Below are 19,979 nucleotides of genomic sequence, written 5' to 3' on the forward strand. Positions count from 1 at the left end.
AATATTTGTGAAATAGATTAATGAATTATATAAGTGCACTTCAGTATAAAGCCATATATATGTGCCCAACATCCAGCATATCATCCTGCAGGTCAGGGTGTGTCCCTGTACATTCCTCAGGCCACCATCAATGCCACCGTCAAAGAAGACATCCTGCTCTCAGTTGAGTATTCCTGTCACGGAGTGCCCACCATCGAATGGACATATTCGTCCAACTGGGGAATGCAGAAGATCGTGGAGTGGAAACCAGGGACTCAGGCCAACATCTCCCAAAGCCACAAGGACAGAGTCTGCACCTTCGACAATGGCTCCATCCAGCTCTTCAGTGTAGGAGTGAGGGATTCCGGCTACTATGTCATCACTGTGACGGAACGCCTGGGGAGCAGCCAGTTTGGCACCATTGTGCTGCACGTCTCTGGTAACACATCCCCGGGCCCCGGGCACCCCTCTGAACTGTGAGTGTGTGGGAGGTCGATTTCACGATATTAAAAGAAATGTTGTCTTCCCCCTCCCCTCACCCTCACTCCATAGAGATCCTCTATGAAGACCTGCACTTTGTCGCTGTCATCCTTGCTTTTCTCGCTGCTGTGGCCGCAGTGTTAATCAGCCTCATGTGGGTTTGTAATAAGTGTGCATATAAATTTCAGAGGAAGAGAAGACACAAACTCAAAGGTAACTCCCTGGGCCTTGTGATAATCCATGAGTGGTTCTGAGGCCAGATGTGGCATGTGTTATCTTGTTCTCACCAAGAAAGCACTACGTGGCTTGATTTCCAACTCATTGACTTGTCTTTGCTTTACAGAAAGCACAACTGAGGAGATTGAGCTGGAAGATGTTGAGTGTTAGCCAAGGCTGGGCCTAACTGCATTCCTACCTCAAGAGGAAACCATTCTCCAACAAAAAGAGCAAGCACAGCTATTATACTCATTGTGTGTGGTCCTGTTGCAGCCTGCTCCTGACAGGACAGCAGGAGATTAACCACATTGACTGCATGGAGTTGAGGACTGTGGATGGACAAAGCTAGTTTTAGGATTCATGCTAAGTTCAAGGAGAAGAATGATTGAGGCTTTGAACCAGGAGCTTTGCTTGGCTGCAGCATCACAGCCGTGCTGACCCATAACCAATGGGTGAGTGCATGTGTTGGCTGCTTGCTCACGACCCTCGCTCTGGCGTGCAGGATGGCCTGTTGTCAGAGTCCCTGTATCAGAGGCCAGAGGATTTCCAGATGGGTGTGCAGCCAGCATTAGAACATGCTTTCTGTGCTCCTGTCTGCTCTGCAACTGCTGTGCCTACCAGTCCCCCATCTGGTATCCCACAAGCAAGCACGATTGTGGGAGCTATGGTGAGAAAACCTGAGGCTTTCAGACAATCTGCTGCCTCAGAGCAGAGGTGAAGAGACTGGGGGTGGGGGTTTGTGCTGTTGTGCTGCAGTGAGTTGCTCAGAGGTGAGGCCCGGTGGCTGGGAGTTTTATGGGGGAGGAGCTCAGTGGACTCCTGAGAGGCCAGCTTTGCATACAAGGAAGAGAGAGAAAATTATCTTTCTCTTCCTCCCTCATTCCAATGTTAATTGGATTTTCCCTCCCATGGCTCAAACTTAGGCCATTGTAAGTAAAACAACAGCTCATCTCTGTTATGGGCAGCACCTGGCCTCCTGAAGTGCTGGATGCCACCTGTGTGAAAGCTGAGCTTGCACAGTGGGTGATGCAGCTGGAAAATCAGTCATCTCGGGCTTTGGATCTGTCCCCCTCAGTCACTAACGCTTCACGTCTCAAGTCAGGCCCTTGCCCTCTCCTACCTGGGCTGAGGAATGCTTGGCCTTTGCCTACCTCACAGTCAGGGTATCAAGAGAAGCCCACAGTATGCACAGAGTTCTCTGAGCAACTTATGAAAAGCATGAGGCTTCAAGGATCTGGAAAGCTATACTGGAAAATGCTATTCTGAGTATTAGAAATTGATAAAATCACCTAAGGTCTTGGGGCTCCAGGTGAGATTGAGGACTGGACCACAGCTGGCTGTGGCCATTATTCCCTCAGGCTGTTGGTTACCATGTTCACCTGTTTCTCCATCCCAACTTCCATTTGACAAGCTCTAAATGGAGGCATGGATTTATCTTCCTTCTCTTATCTCTCCAATATTCATAGCTACAGACCAAAAGTCCCACCCGATGATGATGTGTTCCTAGTCCTCAGCTGCAAAGTCACCCATGCAAAGGTTAAGAAGTGCTAGAACATTCCTTTCTCTCCTCCTTCATTTCAGGTCTCCAATGTCCATATCTTCTCTATGTCCTATGTGGCAGAGAAGGATTTGCTTGGATAAGTTACAACCCTTTCCCTCAATATTGAATCCAGAGTTTTGGGAAGGGATCACTCAGAATATTCAGACAGGAACTGTCAGTATCCAGAGCAGGACTCCCACAGCACTGCTTGATTCAAAAGGCGAGAGCAGTTGGTCTACACAACAGATGTATAGCTCTAGCACCTGACAGGTAGAAGATACCCTCAAGGCGCCTCCTGTAGACACACGCGTAAACTCACACACTGTGCCCTTTCCCCATGCAGCAAAGGAACCAGGCCCTGGGCCAGGACAGTTTCCAGTGCTGTGAAGAAACGAGGTGAGGAGTATCCAAGGGGCTCAAGGATAATCTGCTGATTTCTTTCTCGTCTTTCACACAGAGAGGCCACCAGCAGGAAAGCAGTAGGAGTTAGGTAGCTGCTGGGGGCAGCATGTCCTCTTCCACACTACCTGCCTTTCAGAACTCTGCTCTTCTGCTTGTCCGAAGTCAGGGTTGGCAATCTTCATAATCAAAGGGGAGTTGGAAAAGAACACCGACTGAGAGACCTCCATGGCAGATGTCAATTAAATTGCCCCCCAAAATCTCATGACAGTTTATTCACATCAGTAGTGTGGGAAGTTACAATTTGTTTTTTTTAAAAAGCTTCTTTCCTTGGCTTTCCATTTCTTTGAAAAAAGGGTTTCTTTTGAATTTTTAAAGCTCTGCCATCCTGAACATTCCTGTGGAAAGTTTTAAAATCCAAAGCCTGAGGTTTTTGTTTATTTTTCAAATAAATAAAAATCACAGAGATTAGCTAGTGTAAATGTTAAGCTATAAATTATGTTTCAAACTGTGAAAAAAAAAGTGTTTTAAAGAATGAATGAAATAAAACCTGAAAATAAAGCCCTCATCCTTTGTGTGTGTGCCTGCTCCTGCCGAAAAATCAGAGGCTCTGGGTGCTATGTCCTGTCAAGCTGAGCATAAACAAAACCCTTAGTCACAGCCAGGTCTGGCACATATTTTAAGTGACAATGCAACTAATTACACTGGTTCTAACAGTAAACATTATTTAGCAATTCAGAAAAACTACACCTTAGCAGCACTACCATTCTCCCCCAATTGTAGCTAGAAGACCAATTTGAAATTTATGCTTTCAGAATATTAACTGCAATTCAATAGCGTTCTTCCTGCTTCTGGAATGCGCCAAAAGTAGGAAGTGACAATTGTACCACTTGTTCAGCAGTGGATAAGACACCCTACAGAACACACATGCTTTGTCAACACAATGTCCTTTCAGAGGTTATGATCTTAGAACCCCAAAAGGTATATATTGTACTTTCTCATTTCATGATGTTGCGGGTATGCAAGGAGAGCTCATGTCCTCTGAAGGCCACGTAGGATAGTAAATACCTGAGAGCACTTTGTGCTTACTCTGATTTGAAGCAATACCTCACAAAGGTGAGATGCAAAAGCAGTGAGAGAGAAGGTTATCAGGATATCTTGCCCTAGGCAAGAATGCAGAGGCAAACCCTACAATCCAGAAGAACTGGGTAAGTGTCACAAGGGATTGAGAAGAGATGGCAGAATAGCATGTTGGAGATGTAACCAGGACAAAGGAGCCAAATATGATAGGGTGAATCCCCAGGGACGTGATTCACATGCTGCCTCCTTGACAACACTGGAGAGGATACTGGGGGAAGTGGAAACTGTCTCACCGGCATCAGCTTTTACATATCCAGCATAGGTTTCTTCTGCCCAGTTTCCAGGGAAGCATCAGACACATCCATAGCTTACTAAAAGCAGAGCAAATCCTTGTGATCACTGTTAGCACATCTATCCCCAATTCAATTCCCATTAATGGTGTGAGTTGCCAGCGTTTGCATTTCTCTGCACCCCTGAATCCACCCAACCTGGCTGTCAGCTTTACCAATTCTTGAGAAGAACATTTCCACTGCCCTTTAAAAATTAAGTGGGTATTTTTGGTTTGGCTTACAGAGATGATAAATCCTTCTTTAAAATTAAAATGTCACTAAAGTCTATATATATTAAAGTAAAAGTATCTTTGGCTAGAGTTAATTAACAAAAACTAAATAAAGTAAAAGATTTCTCTCCTTCCCTCAATCCAGAGGAAACAACAGTCAAATTTGGTGTGTGTATCCTTCTAGACTTGTTTATGCATATATGAACATATCTGTGTATATATATGCCAAATATACATATTTAACCTATTTTCTTTATAGTCAAATGGGATTCTATCATATATATTACCCTACAACTCACCAGTCTTTTCTTAATGTGTCTTGGGCATTATTTCATGTCTACCTATTCCAAAGCTTCATTCTTCCTGCCTACACAATGCAGTCCATAGTATGAGTACACTATTAATTGTTTTTTTTTTTTTTACAGAGCTTTGCTCTTGTCACTCAGGCTGGAGTGCAGTGGTGCCATCTTAGCTCACTGCAACCTCCGCCTCCCAGGTTCAAGCAATTCTCCTGCCTCAGCCTCCCAAGTAGCTAGGATTACAGGCGTGCACCACCATGCCCAGCTAATTTTTGTATTTTAGTAAAGACAGGGTTTCACCATGTTGGTCAGGCTGGTCTCGAACTCCTGACCTCAGGTAATCAGCCTGCCTCAGCCTCCCAAAGTGCCGGGATTACAGGCATGAGCCACCGTGCCCGGCTGGGTATTTTTGAACACACTGTAATTGTTTGTTCACTGAAAAATCACTTTTTATTTCAAATGATATAAACAAAAATCATCTTAGGCAAACTTACTATTGTATCAGGCTAGTTCCTTCAACCAAGATGGCTTCTGCCTGTTAAGTAATGCATTCAATTCTATCTCCTGTGAATCTCTTGGTCTTTTAGGGAATTCAATGTTCCACGATTTCGGTGGGTTTTACCGAGTATTGGTGGAAGATTTTTTGGAGATTGAGTATTGGTAGGAGAGAGGGTACTGATAATGAAAAATAAATCTAAAGTTTGAGTGTTAGATTTGGTTTTATAAAGTAACATTATCAAACCAAACTGGGGTCTGTTCACCTGGCACAGCAAAGCCAAGCACTGACATTGGGACTGCAGCAAGAGAAGTGAGGTATTTACTGTAGGGCACCGAGCAAGAACTCCAACTCCTCAATGGCTTACAGGTAGGGGTTTTAAAGGTGGGGAGGCAAGGCCAGGTACAATGGTTCACACCTGTAATCCTAGCACTTTGGGAGGCCAAGGTGAGAGTATCCCTTGAGCTGGTTTGAGACCAGCCTGGCCAACATAGTGAGACCCTGACCCTACAAAATATTTTTAAAAATTAGACAGATGTGTTGGTGCATACCTGTAGCCCCAGCTACTTGCGAGGCTGAGGCAGGAGGATTACTTGAACCCAGGAGGTTGAGGATGCAATGAGCAGCTGATTGCACTACTGCATTCTAGCTTGGGTAACAGAGCAAGACCCTGTCTCAAAAAACAAAAACAAGAAAACCCCAAAAAACCCACAAAGGTGGAGAGGCAGAGGTTACAGGCAAAGTTATAAATCAATACATGGAGGCTGTACATTGGTTTGATCTAAAAGGTGGGATATCTTGAAGCAGGGGCCAACAGGTCATAGGTGGATTCAAAGATTTTCTGATTTGCAATTGGCTAAGAAGCTTTGTCTAAAATTTGGGTCAACAGAAAAGAATGTTAGCTCCAGCTCACGGGCTTGACCTCCTCCAGGCCCCTCAGGAAGAAATTCAGAACAAAGAACAGCAGTCCAAGTTGTCCTTGCTTATCTGAGGTCCACATGACAGCAAATCCACTTGGTGGGGATCTGAGATTCTGAAAACAACTCAGGGTCATATTTTAAGATGTTATCTTTAGTTTCTATAGGGAACTAAGCATCTGGACTCTTAACTTCCTTGGCAATTGTTTTAAGATACTATTACCTTCTTGCTTATCAAGTTGTTTGTTTATATCTCAGGACTACCCCGGAAATTCCCTCGAAGGAATTCAAGATTTTCCTTTATTTTCATGCTCAGGGTGCCCACAGGCCTTTAAGAAGGGGTTCCTGCTCCATCTCACACACATAGGTAAGTTAAATTCCTTTGATATTACAGGCTCGTGCTTGTCCAGGTAGTTCCATCTGTAAAAATATTTTTCCCTCGGGTACCTCATGTTCTGAATGGCTTTTTTTCCAACTAAACAAAGTGGACTTACTAAATAATTTAGTTGCCCCTGTTTTTATTCATCAGCAATATCTAAGGAGGCCAGGCGTGGTGTCTCATACCTGTAATCCCAGCATTTAAGGGCCAATTACAATACCAGATCAACATGAGATAATCAGGTTATCACTCTGATTTGATGGTATTCCAGCAAAGAAATCTGATGAAAAGCACTCAGTATCTTCACCATATATAAAACATAAAACATAGACATTCTGAAATGCTTTCTCCTAATAAATACAGCTGGTGTCTCAACCATTTTTTCTAATTGGCTTGACTCTTAGAAGCACACTTGCTTAATGCTTTATATTTACGTAGCACTTTAGCATTTAACATTTGTGTTAAATTTGTGTATTACTGCACAGTCATCTTACAAATTGTTAAAGCAGGATGTCTGTTTTAAAAATTGAAAGCCTTACTTATAAGGAGACCTCACCTATATGATATTACTTTCAGTGGTACCAAAAGGTTTATAAACCTAAATCTATCTCATATTAATGGGCACACTTTAGGCACTATTTCCAAGAAGTGCAAACCTGTTCCTTGGAAAAGATAATCCACTAATGCATTAGTTTTTCCCTTTGAAAACGCAGAGAGCTAATGGAAAGGCCTTAATTGGAGAAAGCAATCCCAGGTGGAAGACTGGGCATGAGCCATGCACTAGGTGTCTCAAGTGATGAGGTCATTCAAGTGGGAGAACAGACCAAAAAATCTTGAGGATGCCCTAAAGAGATAATCTGCCTCCTATGCCTTCAGCTGTCCTTTCTGAGGATGTTCTTAAATTACCTATGTAGGTTAGACCCAGGCAAGCTTTTTTTTTTTTTTTTTTTTTTTGAGACGGAGTCTCGCTCTGTCGCCCAGGTTGGAGTGCAGTGGCTGGATCTCAGCTCACTGCAAGCTCCGCCTCCCGGGTTTACGCCATTCTCCTGCCTCAGCCTCCCGAGTAGCTGGGACTACAGGCGCCTGCCACCTCGCCCGGCTAGTTTTGTTTTTGTAGTTTTTAGTAGAGACGGGGTTTCACCGTGTTAGCCAGGATGGTCTCGATCTCCTGACCTCGTGATCCGCCCGTCTCGGCCTCCCAAAGTGCTGGGATTACAGGCTTGAGCCACCGCGCCCGGCCTGACCCAGGCAAGCTTAAAGCAGACAACTGGAGGAAGAGGTTATCAAGAGTTTAGAGAGTAGGCTGGGCATGGTGGCTCACACCTGTAATCCTAGCACTTTGGGAGGCAGAGGCAGGTGGATCACTTGAACTGAGTTGGAAACCAGCCAGGGAAACATGGAAAAACCCTGTCTCTACAAAAAATACAAAAATTAGCCAGGCATGGTGGTGCATGTGTGTGGTCCCAGCTACTCGGAAGGCTGAGACAGGAGGATCACCTAAGCCCAGGAGGTCAAGACTGCAGTGAGCCATGATCACAACACTGCACTCCAGACTGGGCTACAGAGTGAGATGCCATCTTAAAAAAAAAAAAAAAGTTTAGGAAGTATTTGGGGGAAGAAAAAGTATTTGGAGATTTTTTTAAACCACACACTTTATGTGATGTCAACATCAAAGAAGGAATATTTAAAAAGCAAATAGAAACGCTTAAGTCAGTAATATTTTAAACTGCATGAAAAACGTATTATTTTACATTTTGTCATACTGTATATACAACTGTACATAAACTTCTGCATTTCAAAGCACTTGTCATTTATAAAGTGGAAAGTTTCAAAGTGCTAAATAAACATTTCCTAATTATTGTTTTTAAAAACAGCACTGCTTTGGAAGTTATCTCTTCTTTGTACTTATAGTTGATCTGTAAACATTTCAAGTCAAAGTTTCTGGAAACTTCTTTAGGAAACATCTGGAAAAAATCATAGTAGACAAGGGCTAAGTGCAGACATAAGCAGCTCCATTTTATAAACAAAGTTTCGACCTTCCATTTTATTCCACTGAACTTCTTTGAATGGCCCACGAAGATGACTCCATTTGTTATCTTGTAAAACATCACTTTTTGGAAGGTCTTTACATTGGTTACGAGGAAACTGAACCATAATCTTGCTGCCACTTTCAGGTCCGTTACGAACTGTGCAGAAAAACCAAAATATGAATACACTCTTAGTTTACCAAACTAGAAATAACAAGGATAAATCCCACAACTTCATTCTACTGTGAATACAAAAACTTTGTCTGCCAACTTAAATATTCTTGTTAAAAAGTGCTTTTTCAGTTTCAACACGCAAGAAAAAAAAAATCCTAACTTCTATATAAGAGGATGGTATAAATATTCAGGAGTTATTATTTGTACCACAAAGATTAAGCAAGATGAGTTTTGACCTAGGAATGTCAAATGTCCTCTATAATTTCAGGAAATCATCTTTTTGTTTGTTTATTTCCACATGCAGCACTGAAAAACATACAAAGCCTTTTTTGGGGGGCGGTTAAAAACAAGGTCTCACTATGTTGCCAGGGCTGGTCTCAAACTCCTGGGCTCAAGCAATCCTCCCACCTCAGCCTCCCAAAGTGCTGGGATTACAGGCGTGAGCCACCACACCAAGGATATTCACCTATTTTTTTCAATACATTCATTTGATAATGTAATCATTCAATGAATTAATACATGCCTAATATGTAACGAAACCTCAACCACTTAAAATCAGGACTGAAAGGAATGAAGGAAAGATTATTCTGAATTAAGAATTTCAGGTTTTAATGAGGTTTTAACTATTACTTGGGAAAGAAGAAAAGGGTATTTTTAAATTCCTAGCAATCAAGATCCTGCAATGACCAAGCTTGCAGATTCACAAGCTGTGATCCTGTGGGGAAATATTTCTAACTACCCACTCTTTCAAATATAGTCATGAGCTGCGTAACATTTCAGTCAACTGCTTTTGTTGTGTTACAAGTGCCTAGAGTATTCAGTACAGTAACATGCTGTACAGGTTTGTAGCCTAGGAGCAACAGGCTATGCCATGAAGCCTAGATGTGTATGTAGTAGGCTGTACCATCGAGGGATGTGTAAGTGCACTCTATTATCATACGATGAAATCCTCTAACAAGACATTTCTCAGAATCTGTCCCTGTCGCTATGCAACACATGACTGTATTTTTCAAGTAGTCAGAGCAGATATTAGAAACGAAGATCACCCTAAAACCATAAGTGCTTCAAATGTAAATTTAAGCTATGTAATACTCATGCAAGTGCCTACTCGTAGAAGGTGCTTAATAAAATACTTCTCCTCGGCCGGGTGCGGTGCTTCATGCCTGTAATCCCAGCACTTTGGGAGGCCGAGGTGGGCGGATCATCTGAAGTTAGGAGTTCAAGACCAGCCTGGCCAACATGGCAAAACGCTGCCTCTACTAAAAATACAAAAATTAGTCAGGTGTGATGATGGGCACCTGTAGTCCCAGCTACTCGGGAGGCTGAGGCAGGAGAATTGCTTGAAACTGGGAGGCAGAGATTGCGGTGAGCTGAGATCACGCCACTGCACTCCAGCCTGAGCGACAGAGCAAGACTCCATCTCAAAAAAAAATAAAATAAAATAAAATAAAATTAAATAAAATAAAACAAAATACATTATTTAAAATGTTTTTATTTAAAAAATTTTAAAAACTGTTACTATTTTTTTAATGTGAAAAAAATAGTATCTTACATTAGATACTATTAGATACTCCTCTCTCTTCCATCCCTTTACTATTTGTAGGAACAGCTATTTTTCTTCCCGTGTTTACGGCAGTATATTTTTTTAAAGTTTTTATCCATTAAACTTTGGGACTGCAGGAGTAACAATGTTGATGACACTTTTCAGACTATCTCAGGAAAATGTGCTGCCAGTCTAAACATTTGTTATAATTACTAGAAAGAGAAATAATAATCTCTTGCTCTGAATAATAGCTATGATCAAATAAATATTCAGTGTAAATACAACATTAACTAATTTATTGCAGAGATAAATTACTCTCACCAACATTTATTAAAACTAAATGTTAAAGCCAAACTCCCAGTGGTCCCTTCTCATTCAAAGCAGCAGAAAGTACCTGAAATAGCATAGTCCCCACTTGGGGAGGCCACCGTGATGGCAGATGCATTACCAATGCTCTCTATGGGCCCAAGTCCCACATGATTACTGAAGCTCAGTACTTGCCAGCCCATAACCTTGGCGAGTTGCTGAACCGCATGTACCTGGTGCTGTGACATCTGTGAACGAAAAAGGACACTTGACTGACCACCAGCAGAGATATTTGCAGTGACTTAACATCACGACCATAAAGTAAACTTTTGTTGGGGTGCTGACTGACTAGCACAGCAACCCTATCTTAGGTCTGAGGAATCCTCCCGTGTATAATGTAAGGGGAGGGAATAAGTCTCCACCTTCCACTGCAAAAGCAAAAGTTGCCTGATACTTGCTTCTCCTGCCCACTGGCAGCTTAAGCGCAGACATATGACATAAATTTGGCCAACTGAAGGCTCCCGTCTAGATCACTGAATACGGTGCAACATTTGCCCCTTCAAATCCACTGTCTACCTTATTTTCTGCCCTGGGAGGCTGACACACGTGGTTACGTTAATACCTTCTTACGTCCTCTGGCTTTAGGCTGGGTTCAGGTAATGGGAGCCATCCAAAGGGAGCCAAAAGGACGGCAAGGAAGAGTGAGGTCAGGGTATTTATTCCCCTGGCATCCTCCCTGTGAGGTTGTCTAGGCTGGTTGTATCTCTTGACTGGCTGCTAGGCTTCTCAAGATGGACTGTTCTACATGACTCTCCCCCTTAGGGTTCCTGTAATCTGTCCTTCCTCTTAACTTTGGTGACCACTAAACCCCTGGGGCCTGATTACCTGGTTACTACGACTAGCAACAGGTTACCACACTATCCCTGGTGGCTCTCTTACACCCATACCTTTGTAAATAGATTTTTAGTAACTAGGTCCTCCTAAAATTATCCTCCTGAGTCTGCCACCTATTTCTTGTTAAGACTCTGACTGATAACAATGGGGGCAATTTAGAATGTATTCTGTCACCAGTGCTGAAGGCAGCAGTGCCGGGACAGCATTAGTGCCATTCCCCTGGCCATGGTTCTCATATCTAGTGTTGATCCCTATCCATTTGTAAGCCTTGTTCTCTAGACCTCCCGTTGATTCTGGGACCTGCTCAATAGTGTTCTAATATATTTTTGTGTGTGTGCTTAAGGTGACCAAACCAATTTGGATGTAATTAGCCAAGAGCTGCCATACCTAACAAATGAATTTTATTTACTTGGCACCAAAGAAGCAAATCAGTATATAAGATCATTGCCTCTGAGGTGAAAACTGTTTTTTTTAATGTGAAAAAAAAATAGTATCTTGCATTAACATTTCAAAAACCTACCCTTTATCTTATAATTCAGTATTTCACTGGGTCATTAAAAACTCCACGAAGAAATTAGGAAATATACTGTTAGATATGAAAAGAAACGGCTAGAAATTTGTCTGATGTCACAAGGCAAGTTTGTCGTAATGCTGGGGCTAGAACACATCACTTTTTTTTTTAAAAGAGATGGTATCTTGCTCTGTCACTCTGGGCTGAAATACAGTGAGACCAATCATAGCTCACTGTAACCTCGAACACCCGGGCTCAAGCAACCCTCCTGCCTCGGCCTCCCTAACAGCTATGACTATAGTTACATACCAACACACCCACCCAATTTTCTATTTTTGTGGAGACAGGGGTCTTTCTATGTTGCCCAGGCTGGTATTGAACTCCTGACCTGAAGTGATCCTCTCACTTCAGCCTCCTAAAGTGCTGGGATTATAGGCACAAACCACCATACCCAGCCTCAAACCCATCACTTTCTATACTGCCCCTTGGACTTGAGGTTAAACTACTTTATTTATTACAGATAATGGTCATTATAATTTTTTTATATGATCTCCCTTTCTCTAGTTTTCTTCAGTTTCTACAACAACTCTGGAGATGTTGTAAACCTTACAGATTTTGTAAACCTTCACAAATATGACATGAGGGGAAAAAAACTTGCTAGTCTCAGAACTGGTCCTTCATCTTAAGATAAACTATGTGAAAACCTAGGACAGCTTATCAGTACTTTCAATTAACCAACAGGTTGTAAAATGTGCATTAGAAATTAAACAGAATTTAATTTCTACTGGAAAAAAATTTTCTTCTTACATAATTTATTACATTTTTAACTACTTTTTAACCAATTTGTTCTTTAAGTAGCTATGCAAAGGAGGGCTTAAAACACAACCTGCAACTGTTACCTGAGACAGAAGAAAATCCTGTAGCTCCTGCTCCTGATAAGACAGTGTGATTACTCTTCCATCTCTATGTACAACTCGAATCTGCTCAACTCCAATATTCAACTGCAGTTGAATGGACCTTTATAGACACACATACTAAAAATCAGAGATGTTCAAAATTATCTTATACAATATCATAAATAATAAACCTCAACATCAAGTTAAAAATTATTATTATTATTTTTTTAGACAGAGTCTCAGTCTGTTGCCCAGGCTGGAGTGCAGTGGCACGATCTCAGCTCACTGCAACCTCCCTCTCCTGAGTTCAAGAGATTCTCCTGCCTCAGCCTCCCAAGTAGCTGGGATGACAGGCACCTGCCACCATGCCCAGCTAATTTTTGTTATTTTTAGTAGAGACGGTATTTCACCATATTGGCCAGGCTGGTCTCGAACTCCTGACCTGAAGTGATCTACCTGCCTTGGCCTCCCAAAGTGCTGGGATTACAGGCCTGAGCGCCCGTACCCGGCCAAAAAGAAAACATTTTAATAACCCACACCAACATCCATAGAGGAGATGCAGGGGTCTTCTTAGGTTCAACTAAACAGACTCACCCCAGAATACCATAGACCACACAGAGTACCAGTCTACCCAGAAGGATGTGAAGGGACCAGAGCTTGCCAGCAGGCCATGCAACTGTCTATATAGCAGCAGAACACCTTTGCTGCAAGGAGAAGAGATCTACATTGGGTATACGTGGGACCTGCCCTAACAGGAGCCATAAGCTCTTGTAACAACTCCATAGGCATGGTTTCCACAAGCTAAGCCCAGTTTTAAAAGTCACCACCATCCAGGGAAGTCCAAAGGCATTCCCATCAGTTATTTAAAATTTCTCCCGGTTCAGACGCATTTTGCCAATTTGAGATCATTTTTACTAAAAGCAATGTTGCCTAGTAATACAGATGACATCTTTCCTTAACAGGTTTCCAAGGGATTAGAGCCAGCGTTAACAAAGAGCAAATTCTCATACAGAAAGAGAAACAGTTTTGTTAACTGTTCAGTTTCAGTAGGAGTTTCTCCTACTGAAAAAACTGGCAAACAAGTCAGAATATATATACTCCATTAATTTGGCTTAGGCCAAATAAAGAAACTCATACAACAGCCAGTAAATAACAAGCAGATCACTGCACTCTTCCAAAGGAATTTCTAAGATTTCGGTGTGTAATACATCCAAGAAACCTGAAATCCTCTAATAACATAGATGAACAAAACGCAGGAAAAAACAGCTTTATATCCTCTCACATTTGATAATAGCGCTTGTTTCTAACTTTATTTTAAAGTAAGTATTTCACAATAAAGCATTTTGGTGATTGTCTATATAAAGTTGAAATTAAAAAAAAAAAAAAAAGAGGCCGGGTGCAGTGGCCTGTAATCCCAGCATTCCGGGAGGCCGAGGCAGGCGATCACAAGGTCAAGAGATCGAGACCATCCTGGCCAACATGGTGAAACCCCACCTCTACTAAAAATACAAAAATTAGGTGGGCATGGTGGCACACACCTGTAGTCCCAGCTATTCAGGAGGCTGAGGCAGAAGAATTGCTTGAAACCAGGAGACAGAGGTTGCAGTGAGCCAAGATCACACCACTATACTCCAATCCGATGACAGAGCAAAACTCCGTCTCAAAAAAAAAAAAAAACAAGACAAGGTCTTGTTATGTTGCCCAGGCTGGAGTGCAGTGGTTTTATCCATGGTACCATCATAGCGCACTGCATCCTTGAAATCCTGACGTTGAGTAATCCCCTCCCGCCTCAGCCTCCTGAGAGGCTGGGACTTCAGGTGTGCGCAACCATGCCTGGTTTAAGTTGTAATTTTGATGAACTAAAGTTTACACTGTTTTCTCAAAGAAAAACAAAACTCAAAAGGCTTAAGGATACATACATCTAACAAACATTTTAGAATTCTTTTCTTAAAACAAGGTGTGAAGGAACAGGGATTCTTATCACTCACTGTTGGTTAATGCATACTTGTGGCAACCAATTGAAGAACAATTTGGTGTACTAATTAAAAATTTAAATGTCCTTATCTTTTCTTTGAGAAAGGCTCTCACTCTATCACCCAGGCAGGAGCGCAGTGGCGCAATCTCAGCTCACTGCAACCTCTGCTCACTGCAACCTCTGTCTCCTGGGTTCAAATGATTCTCCCACTTCAGCCTCCCAAGCAGCTGAACTACAGGCATGTACCACCGTACCCAGCTGATTTTTCTGTTTTTAGTAGGGACAGGGTTTCACCATGTTGGCCAGGCTGGGCTGGAACTCCTGGCCTCAAGTGATTCGTCTGCCTCAACCTCCTAAAATGCGGGGGATAGAGGCGTGAGCCACCGTGCCCAGCCAAATGTCCTTCCGTTTTAATCCAGCAATTATACTCGTAGGACTTTACCCTATAAATGGATATACCTGTATATGTACAAATTATTTTGCTGATACTCAACAAAAATGTTCAGCAACAGAAGACTGATTAAAAGTTTGGGACGTATAATGGAATACAAAAAGGCTGTAAGAAAAAAATGAGGTAAACCTATGTGCTAACAAAATAATGTTTACTCACTCATATACTACTACTGAGCAATAAATTATTTATTATGTGTACCTGTCTGTATTTCTGGACCTTATGGCAATATGAATAATTTTAACTCAGAATAATGCAGAATAATCCATATATTTTAAACCTTGTTAAAATAGTCCACATAAAATAGTCCATATTTACTACTCTGTAAAGCATTTCCTGTATACAGTTTTTCCTAATTGATTCCATTGTATTCTGATCATTAAACCTACCTGCATAAGTTGAACTATTTCTTTCTTTTTTTTTTTTTTGAGACGGTCACCCAGGCTGGAGTGCTGTGGCCGGATCTCAGCTCACTGCAAGCTCCGCCTCCCGGGTTCACGCCATTCTCCTGCCTCAGCCTCCCAGGTAGCTGGGACTACAGGCGCCGCCACCTGGCCCGGCTAGTTTTGTGTATTTTTTAGTAGAGACGGGGTTTCACCGTGTTAGCCAGGATGGTCTGGATCTCCTGACCTCGCGATCCGCCCGTCTCGGCCTCCCAAAGTGCTGGGATTACAGGCTTGAGCCACCGCGCCCGGCCAAGTTGAACTATTTCAAAAAAATACTACTGAGTTTAACAAGCATGTAAATTGCAAATGACTGCTAATACGTATAGAGTTTCTTTTTGGGGTGATGGAAATGTTCAATAATTAGATGATGATGGTTATACAACACAGGGAATACACTAAAGACCACTGAACTGTGTCCACTTTAAAATGGTGAATTTTGTTATGTGTAATATGTTTTTAGAAAACATACAAAACTGTGTAAGAGAGGTAGGGTTGCATGTCTTCTACATGTATATGTAAAAAAAATTTTTTTTTAAAGAGAGGTAGGGTACAGGAACAGGTAGGATATATATGCTTGTAAATACATAGACTTTCCTAGAAAAATGTGTAAGAAACTGTTTTAAATGACTGATCCAAAGGAATTCTGAGAATTATTTTCAACTTTCAACAGCCTAAGTTGAGCCCAGCTTTGATGGTTAATACTGTCAACTTGATTGGACTGAAGGATACAAAGTATTGGTCCTAGGTATGTCTGTGAGGATGTGCTGCCAAAGGAGATTAACATTTGAGTCAGTGGGTTGGGAAAGGCAGACCCACCCTTAATCTGGGTGGGCACCATCTAATCACCTGCCAGCATGGCTAGAATATAAACAGGCAGAAAAATGTGAAAAGAGAGACTGGCCTAGCCTCCCAGCCTACATCTTTCTCCCGTGCTGGATGCTTCCTGCCCTTGAACATCAACTCCAAGTTCTTTAGTTTTGGAACTTTGACTGGCTCTCCTTGCTCCTCAGCCGGCAGATGGCCTATTATGGGACCTTATGATCGTGTGAGTTAATACTTAATAAACTCCTACATATATATATGTGTGTGTGTGTGTGTGTGTGTGTGTGTGTGTATATACAATTAGTTCTGTCCCTCTAGAGAATCCTAATACACCAGCTATAGAAGATGAGGAAAAGGGCATTCTACTACTGCCTTCTACTTCTCCTCCACTCCTGATTCTGTCAAGGCTACATCATCACTAACTTTTCTTCATGGAAGTTTAGCACGTTTACAATGGGACTTGTAACCATTATCCCACAGTTTTAGTCTTAGTTCTAAGTATAAACAATTCAATGATGATAACTTTTTCTTTTCCTTCCCATTGCACTCAGTCTCTCTTAACTTTTTACTACGGAAAATTTTAAACACAAACAGTAGGAAGGCAAAAGGCTTATTGGCAAATAAATAATAAACACCAACAGAAGTATAATATAATGAAAGCCTATAATTCCATCACCCAGTCTTAACAGTTAAAAATGCAATCCAAACTTGTTTCATCTATGTTCAACACCTACTTTTTCCCACCCCATCCTCAAATCACCCCAATTACTATTTCTTTAGACAAAGGGGAAAAAAACTCTATGACTCCACTTTATTCCACCATCTTTCTCTGGAAGTTTCAGGACTAGTTTCCTTCCCATTGTGTATTCTTTCCCACTCTACATCTGCTCTCACACTTACCTATCTTTTCATTTTTTAAGTGAATTAAAACCTCTGCATTAAAAATAGCATTATATTGGGAATGACTGTACATAGGAAAAAATCAAAAAGAAAGAAAAAAATAGCATTATAAAAGTATTTTCTGTCCCTGCTCCCAAGGGTCATTATTCTGTGTTTCACAGTATGTTTTGCTTTACTGTGGCTAGTTACGTCTGTCTGAAATAAAACAACTAAGAAGGGTATGGTAGTGCACACCTGTAGTCCCAGCTACACAGGAGGCAGAGGCAGGAGGACTGCTTGAGCCCAGGAGTTTGAGATCAGCCTGGACAATAGCATTGTGAGATGCCATCTCAAAAACACAAACCGAGACAAAAAGGAATTAAAGCAACTAACACTTTAAAAATAAAACGTAGTCACAGACCCTGACAAATGTCAGGTGTTACATTTCAAAGAGGCTCAAAAGGTAGCCAAAAAAGTCCTTTAATGGCTACTGGCCAATTGTATTAAGTTGTGATTTGTGAATGTAAATCAAGTAGACTGCATTCCTATGAAGGCTGGGGACAAAAACCATCTTACCTCCTTCACAGACACACAGTTATCAACCCAGTTTTTAGGGCATAATCATGAACCGGATTAGACCCAGGATCAACACCAGGTCATGAGAGCTGTAAAACTTAGGCTGTTCTAGGCATAACATGGAGTACAGGCTAGAATACAAATGGCCCTATTAACTTCAAATATACTAGACCTGCCATAGCCATTAGGCAAGAACTGAAGCAGACCTGGAGTCTCAAGAGGTAAGGCAGCCTTCTGCTCAGTGCTGGGATTCATTGTTTACCCCAGCTCAAATATGTGACATCTACCTAATAGAGACTAGTTTTTAGACATTCTTGCCTCTCATTCTTACAATGTTTAAAAACAGACTTTATGAATTTTCTCCTAAGAACTAACTGCCATCAAAAAAAGAAACAAAAAAACAGTCGCCAGGAGTGGTGGCTCATGCCTGTAATCCCAGCACTTTGGGAGGCCAAGACAGGAGGATTGCTGGAGTCCAGGAGTTCAAGACCAGCATGGGCAACATAGACCTGTTTCTCAAAAAAAAAAGAATTTTTTTTTTATTAGCTGGGCATGGGGGCACACACCTATAGTCCCAGCTACTCAGGACGTTGAGGCAGAAGAATTCCTTGAACCCAGGAGCTTGAGGCTGCAGTCAGTTATGAACATCACTGCACTCCAACCTGGGTAAAAGAGTGAGACTCCACCTAAAAAAAAAAAAAAAAAAAAAAAACACTCTCTTTGGGAGGCCAAGGTGGGCGGATCACGAGGTCAGGAGATCGAGACCATCCTGGCTAACACGGTGAAACCCCGTCTCCACTAAAAATACAAAAAACAAAACAAACAAAAAAACACTCTACAGTTTATATAATTTACAGAAAAGTTATGCCACCCTAGCAAATAAAAACCAAATGCTTAATATAATTACTCAGCAAACATCAACAGCAAGTTAACATATTAAATACAAAACTTTTATTTTGGCCACTTACTTGCATATTTGCTCATAGCCTTGTGATGTGATTAAAACTTTCACACTAGATTCATAAACATCATTGATATTTGACCAATGAGCTTGTATCTGAGGATCCTCAATTCGGCTTGCTAAGCTGTCAATGGTTGCAGCAGCTCTTTTAAACACAAGAGGTTAAAAAACTTTTTAAGTCACCATACAAAATGACAGGAATATAAATGATTCATCAATTTTATGAAAATTTTAAAACTACTTTTTAAAACTAACCACTATGTGTAAGGCAGACTTTAAATGTAGGCAGAGGTAGTTCTAAGAACCCCTTCATACTGCTTGAATGTGTAGGTTCTCAGCTTCACACTACAATACACTCTCATCACACACCCCTGATTATCACGATTCATGATAGATTTATTCCCTTTATTCATTTTCTTCCACTCAGAAAAGCTTATCAGGAAATGAATGAGAAGGATATTCAATATTCTAGGGTATAAACCTAATATAAATCATTCATAAATGTCAGTATTTGATCCCTGGTAAAAATGACTTGGGACACACCCACATCTAGACCCATTACTGTAATGAAATTATAATCATATTCAAGAGAAGCTGGAGATTTTTTGCACAATCAAAACCTTATACTCCAAAAAAAGAAAAATATCAATATAAATGAGAAATAAGATTCATCAAGTATTCATTATATAGCAAGCATTATAATAAGTGCTTTCATGAATTATATCATTTAATCTTAACCTTATTAGGTAGGCACTATTATTTCCATTCTTATAAGAAAAAAAACTTTAGCAATGTTAAGCAATTTGCCCAAGGTCACATAGATGTAAACTGGGATACAAAACCTGGGAGTCTAAATCCAGAGCCAAAAACCTGGGAATCTAATTCCAAAGCCAATAATCTTATACACACTAATCAACAGCCAACACTTAGAACCAAAGCATAAATCATTTAAATTAACCAACCCTCAGTTTCTAATTATCTGATTTTTAACATTTTACTGGAAAAAGAAAGAAAGGCCTGGAGGTGGCTCACACCTGTAATCAGTGGGACAAGCAGTGAGGATCGCTTGATACCAGGAGTTCAAAACAAACCCAAGCAATGTATCGACAACCAGTCTCTATAAATAAAAAGAAAATTAACTGGCACAGTAGTGTGCATGAGTAGTCCCTGCTAC

The 19,979-nt window shown here is 41.3% G+C and overlaps 2 protein-coding genes across 2 annotated transcripts in view; one reads left to right on the top strand and one right to left on the bottom strand.

Annotated features, from left to right (window-relative positions):
- Positions 1 to 3,175, top strand: part of VSTM5 (V-set and transmembrane domain containing 5) — a 33,545-nt gene extending 30,370 nt beyond the window's left edge. The window contains exons 2-4 of the mRNA XM_010357352.2: positions 92 to 418; positions 532 to 672; positions 803 to 3,175. Of these exons, the coding sequence (XP_010355654.1) occupies positions 92 to 418; positions 532 to 672; positions 803 to 846 (512 nt within the window). The 3' untranslated portion in view covers positions 847 to 3,175. The remainder of the gene's footprint in view (positions 1 to 91; positions 419 to 531; positions 673 to 802) is intronic.
- Positions 3,176 to 7,978: 4,803 nt separating this feature from the next.
- Positions 7,979 to 19,979, bottom strand: part of MED17 (mediator complex subunit 17) — a 28,781-nt gene continuing 16,780 nt past the window's right edge. Inside the window, exons 9-12 of the mRNA XM_010357353.2 lie at positions 18,813 to 18,950; positions 12,699 to 12,816; positions 10,483 to 10,642; positions 7,979 to 8,530 (exon numbers count right to left, since the gene is read on the bottom strand). Of these exons, the coding sequence (XP_010355655.1) occupies positions 8,319 to 8,530; positions 10,483 to 10,642; positions 12,699 to 12,816; positions 18,813 to 18,950 (628 nt within the window). The 3' untranslated portion in view covers positions 7,979 to 8,318. The remainder of the gene's footprint in view (positions 8,531 to 10,482; positions 10,643 to 12,698; positions 12,817 to 18,812; positions 18,951 to 19,979) is intronic.

This window comes from Rhinopithecus roxellana, chromosome 15, assembly GCF_007565055.1.
Source record: "Rhinopithecus roxellana isolate Shanxi Qingling chromosome 15, ASM756505v1, whole genome shotgun sequence".
Lineage (NCBI taxonomy): Eukaryota > Metazoa > Chordata > Mammalia > Primates > Cercopithecidae > Rhinopithecus > Rhinopithecus roxellana.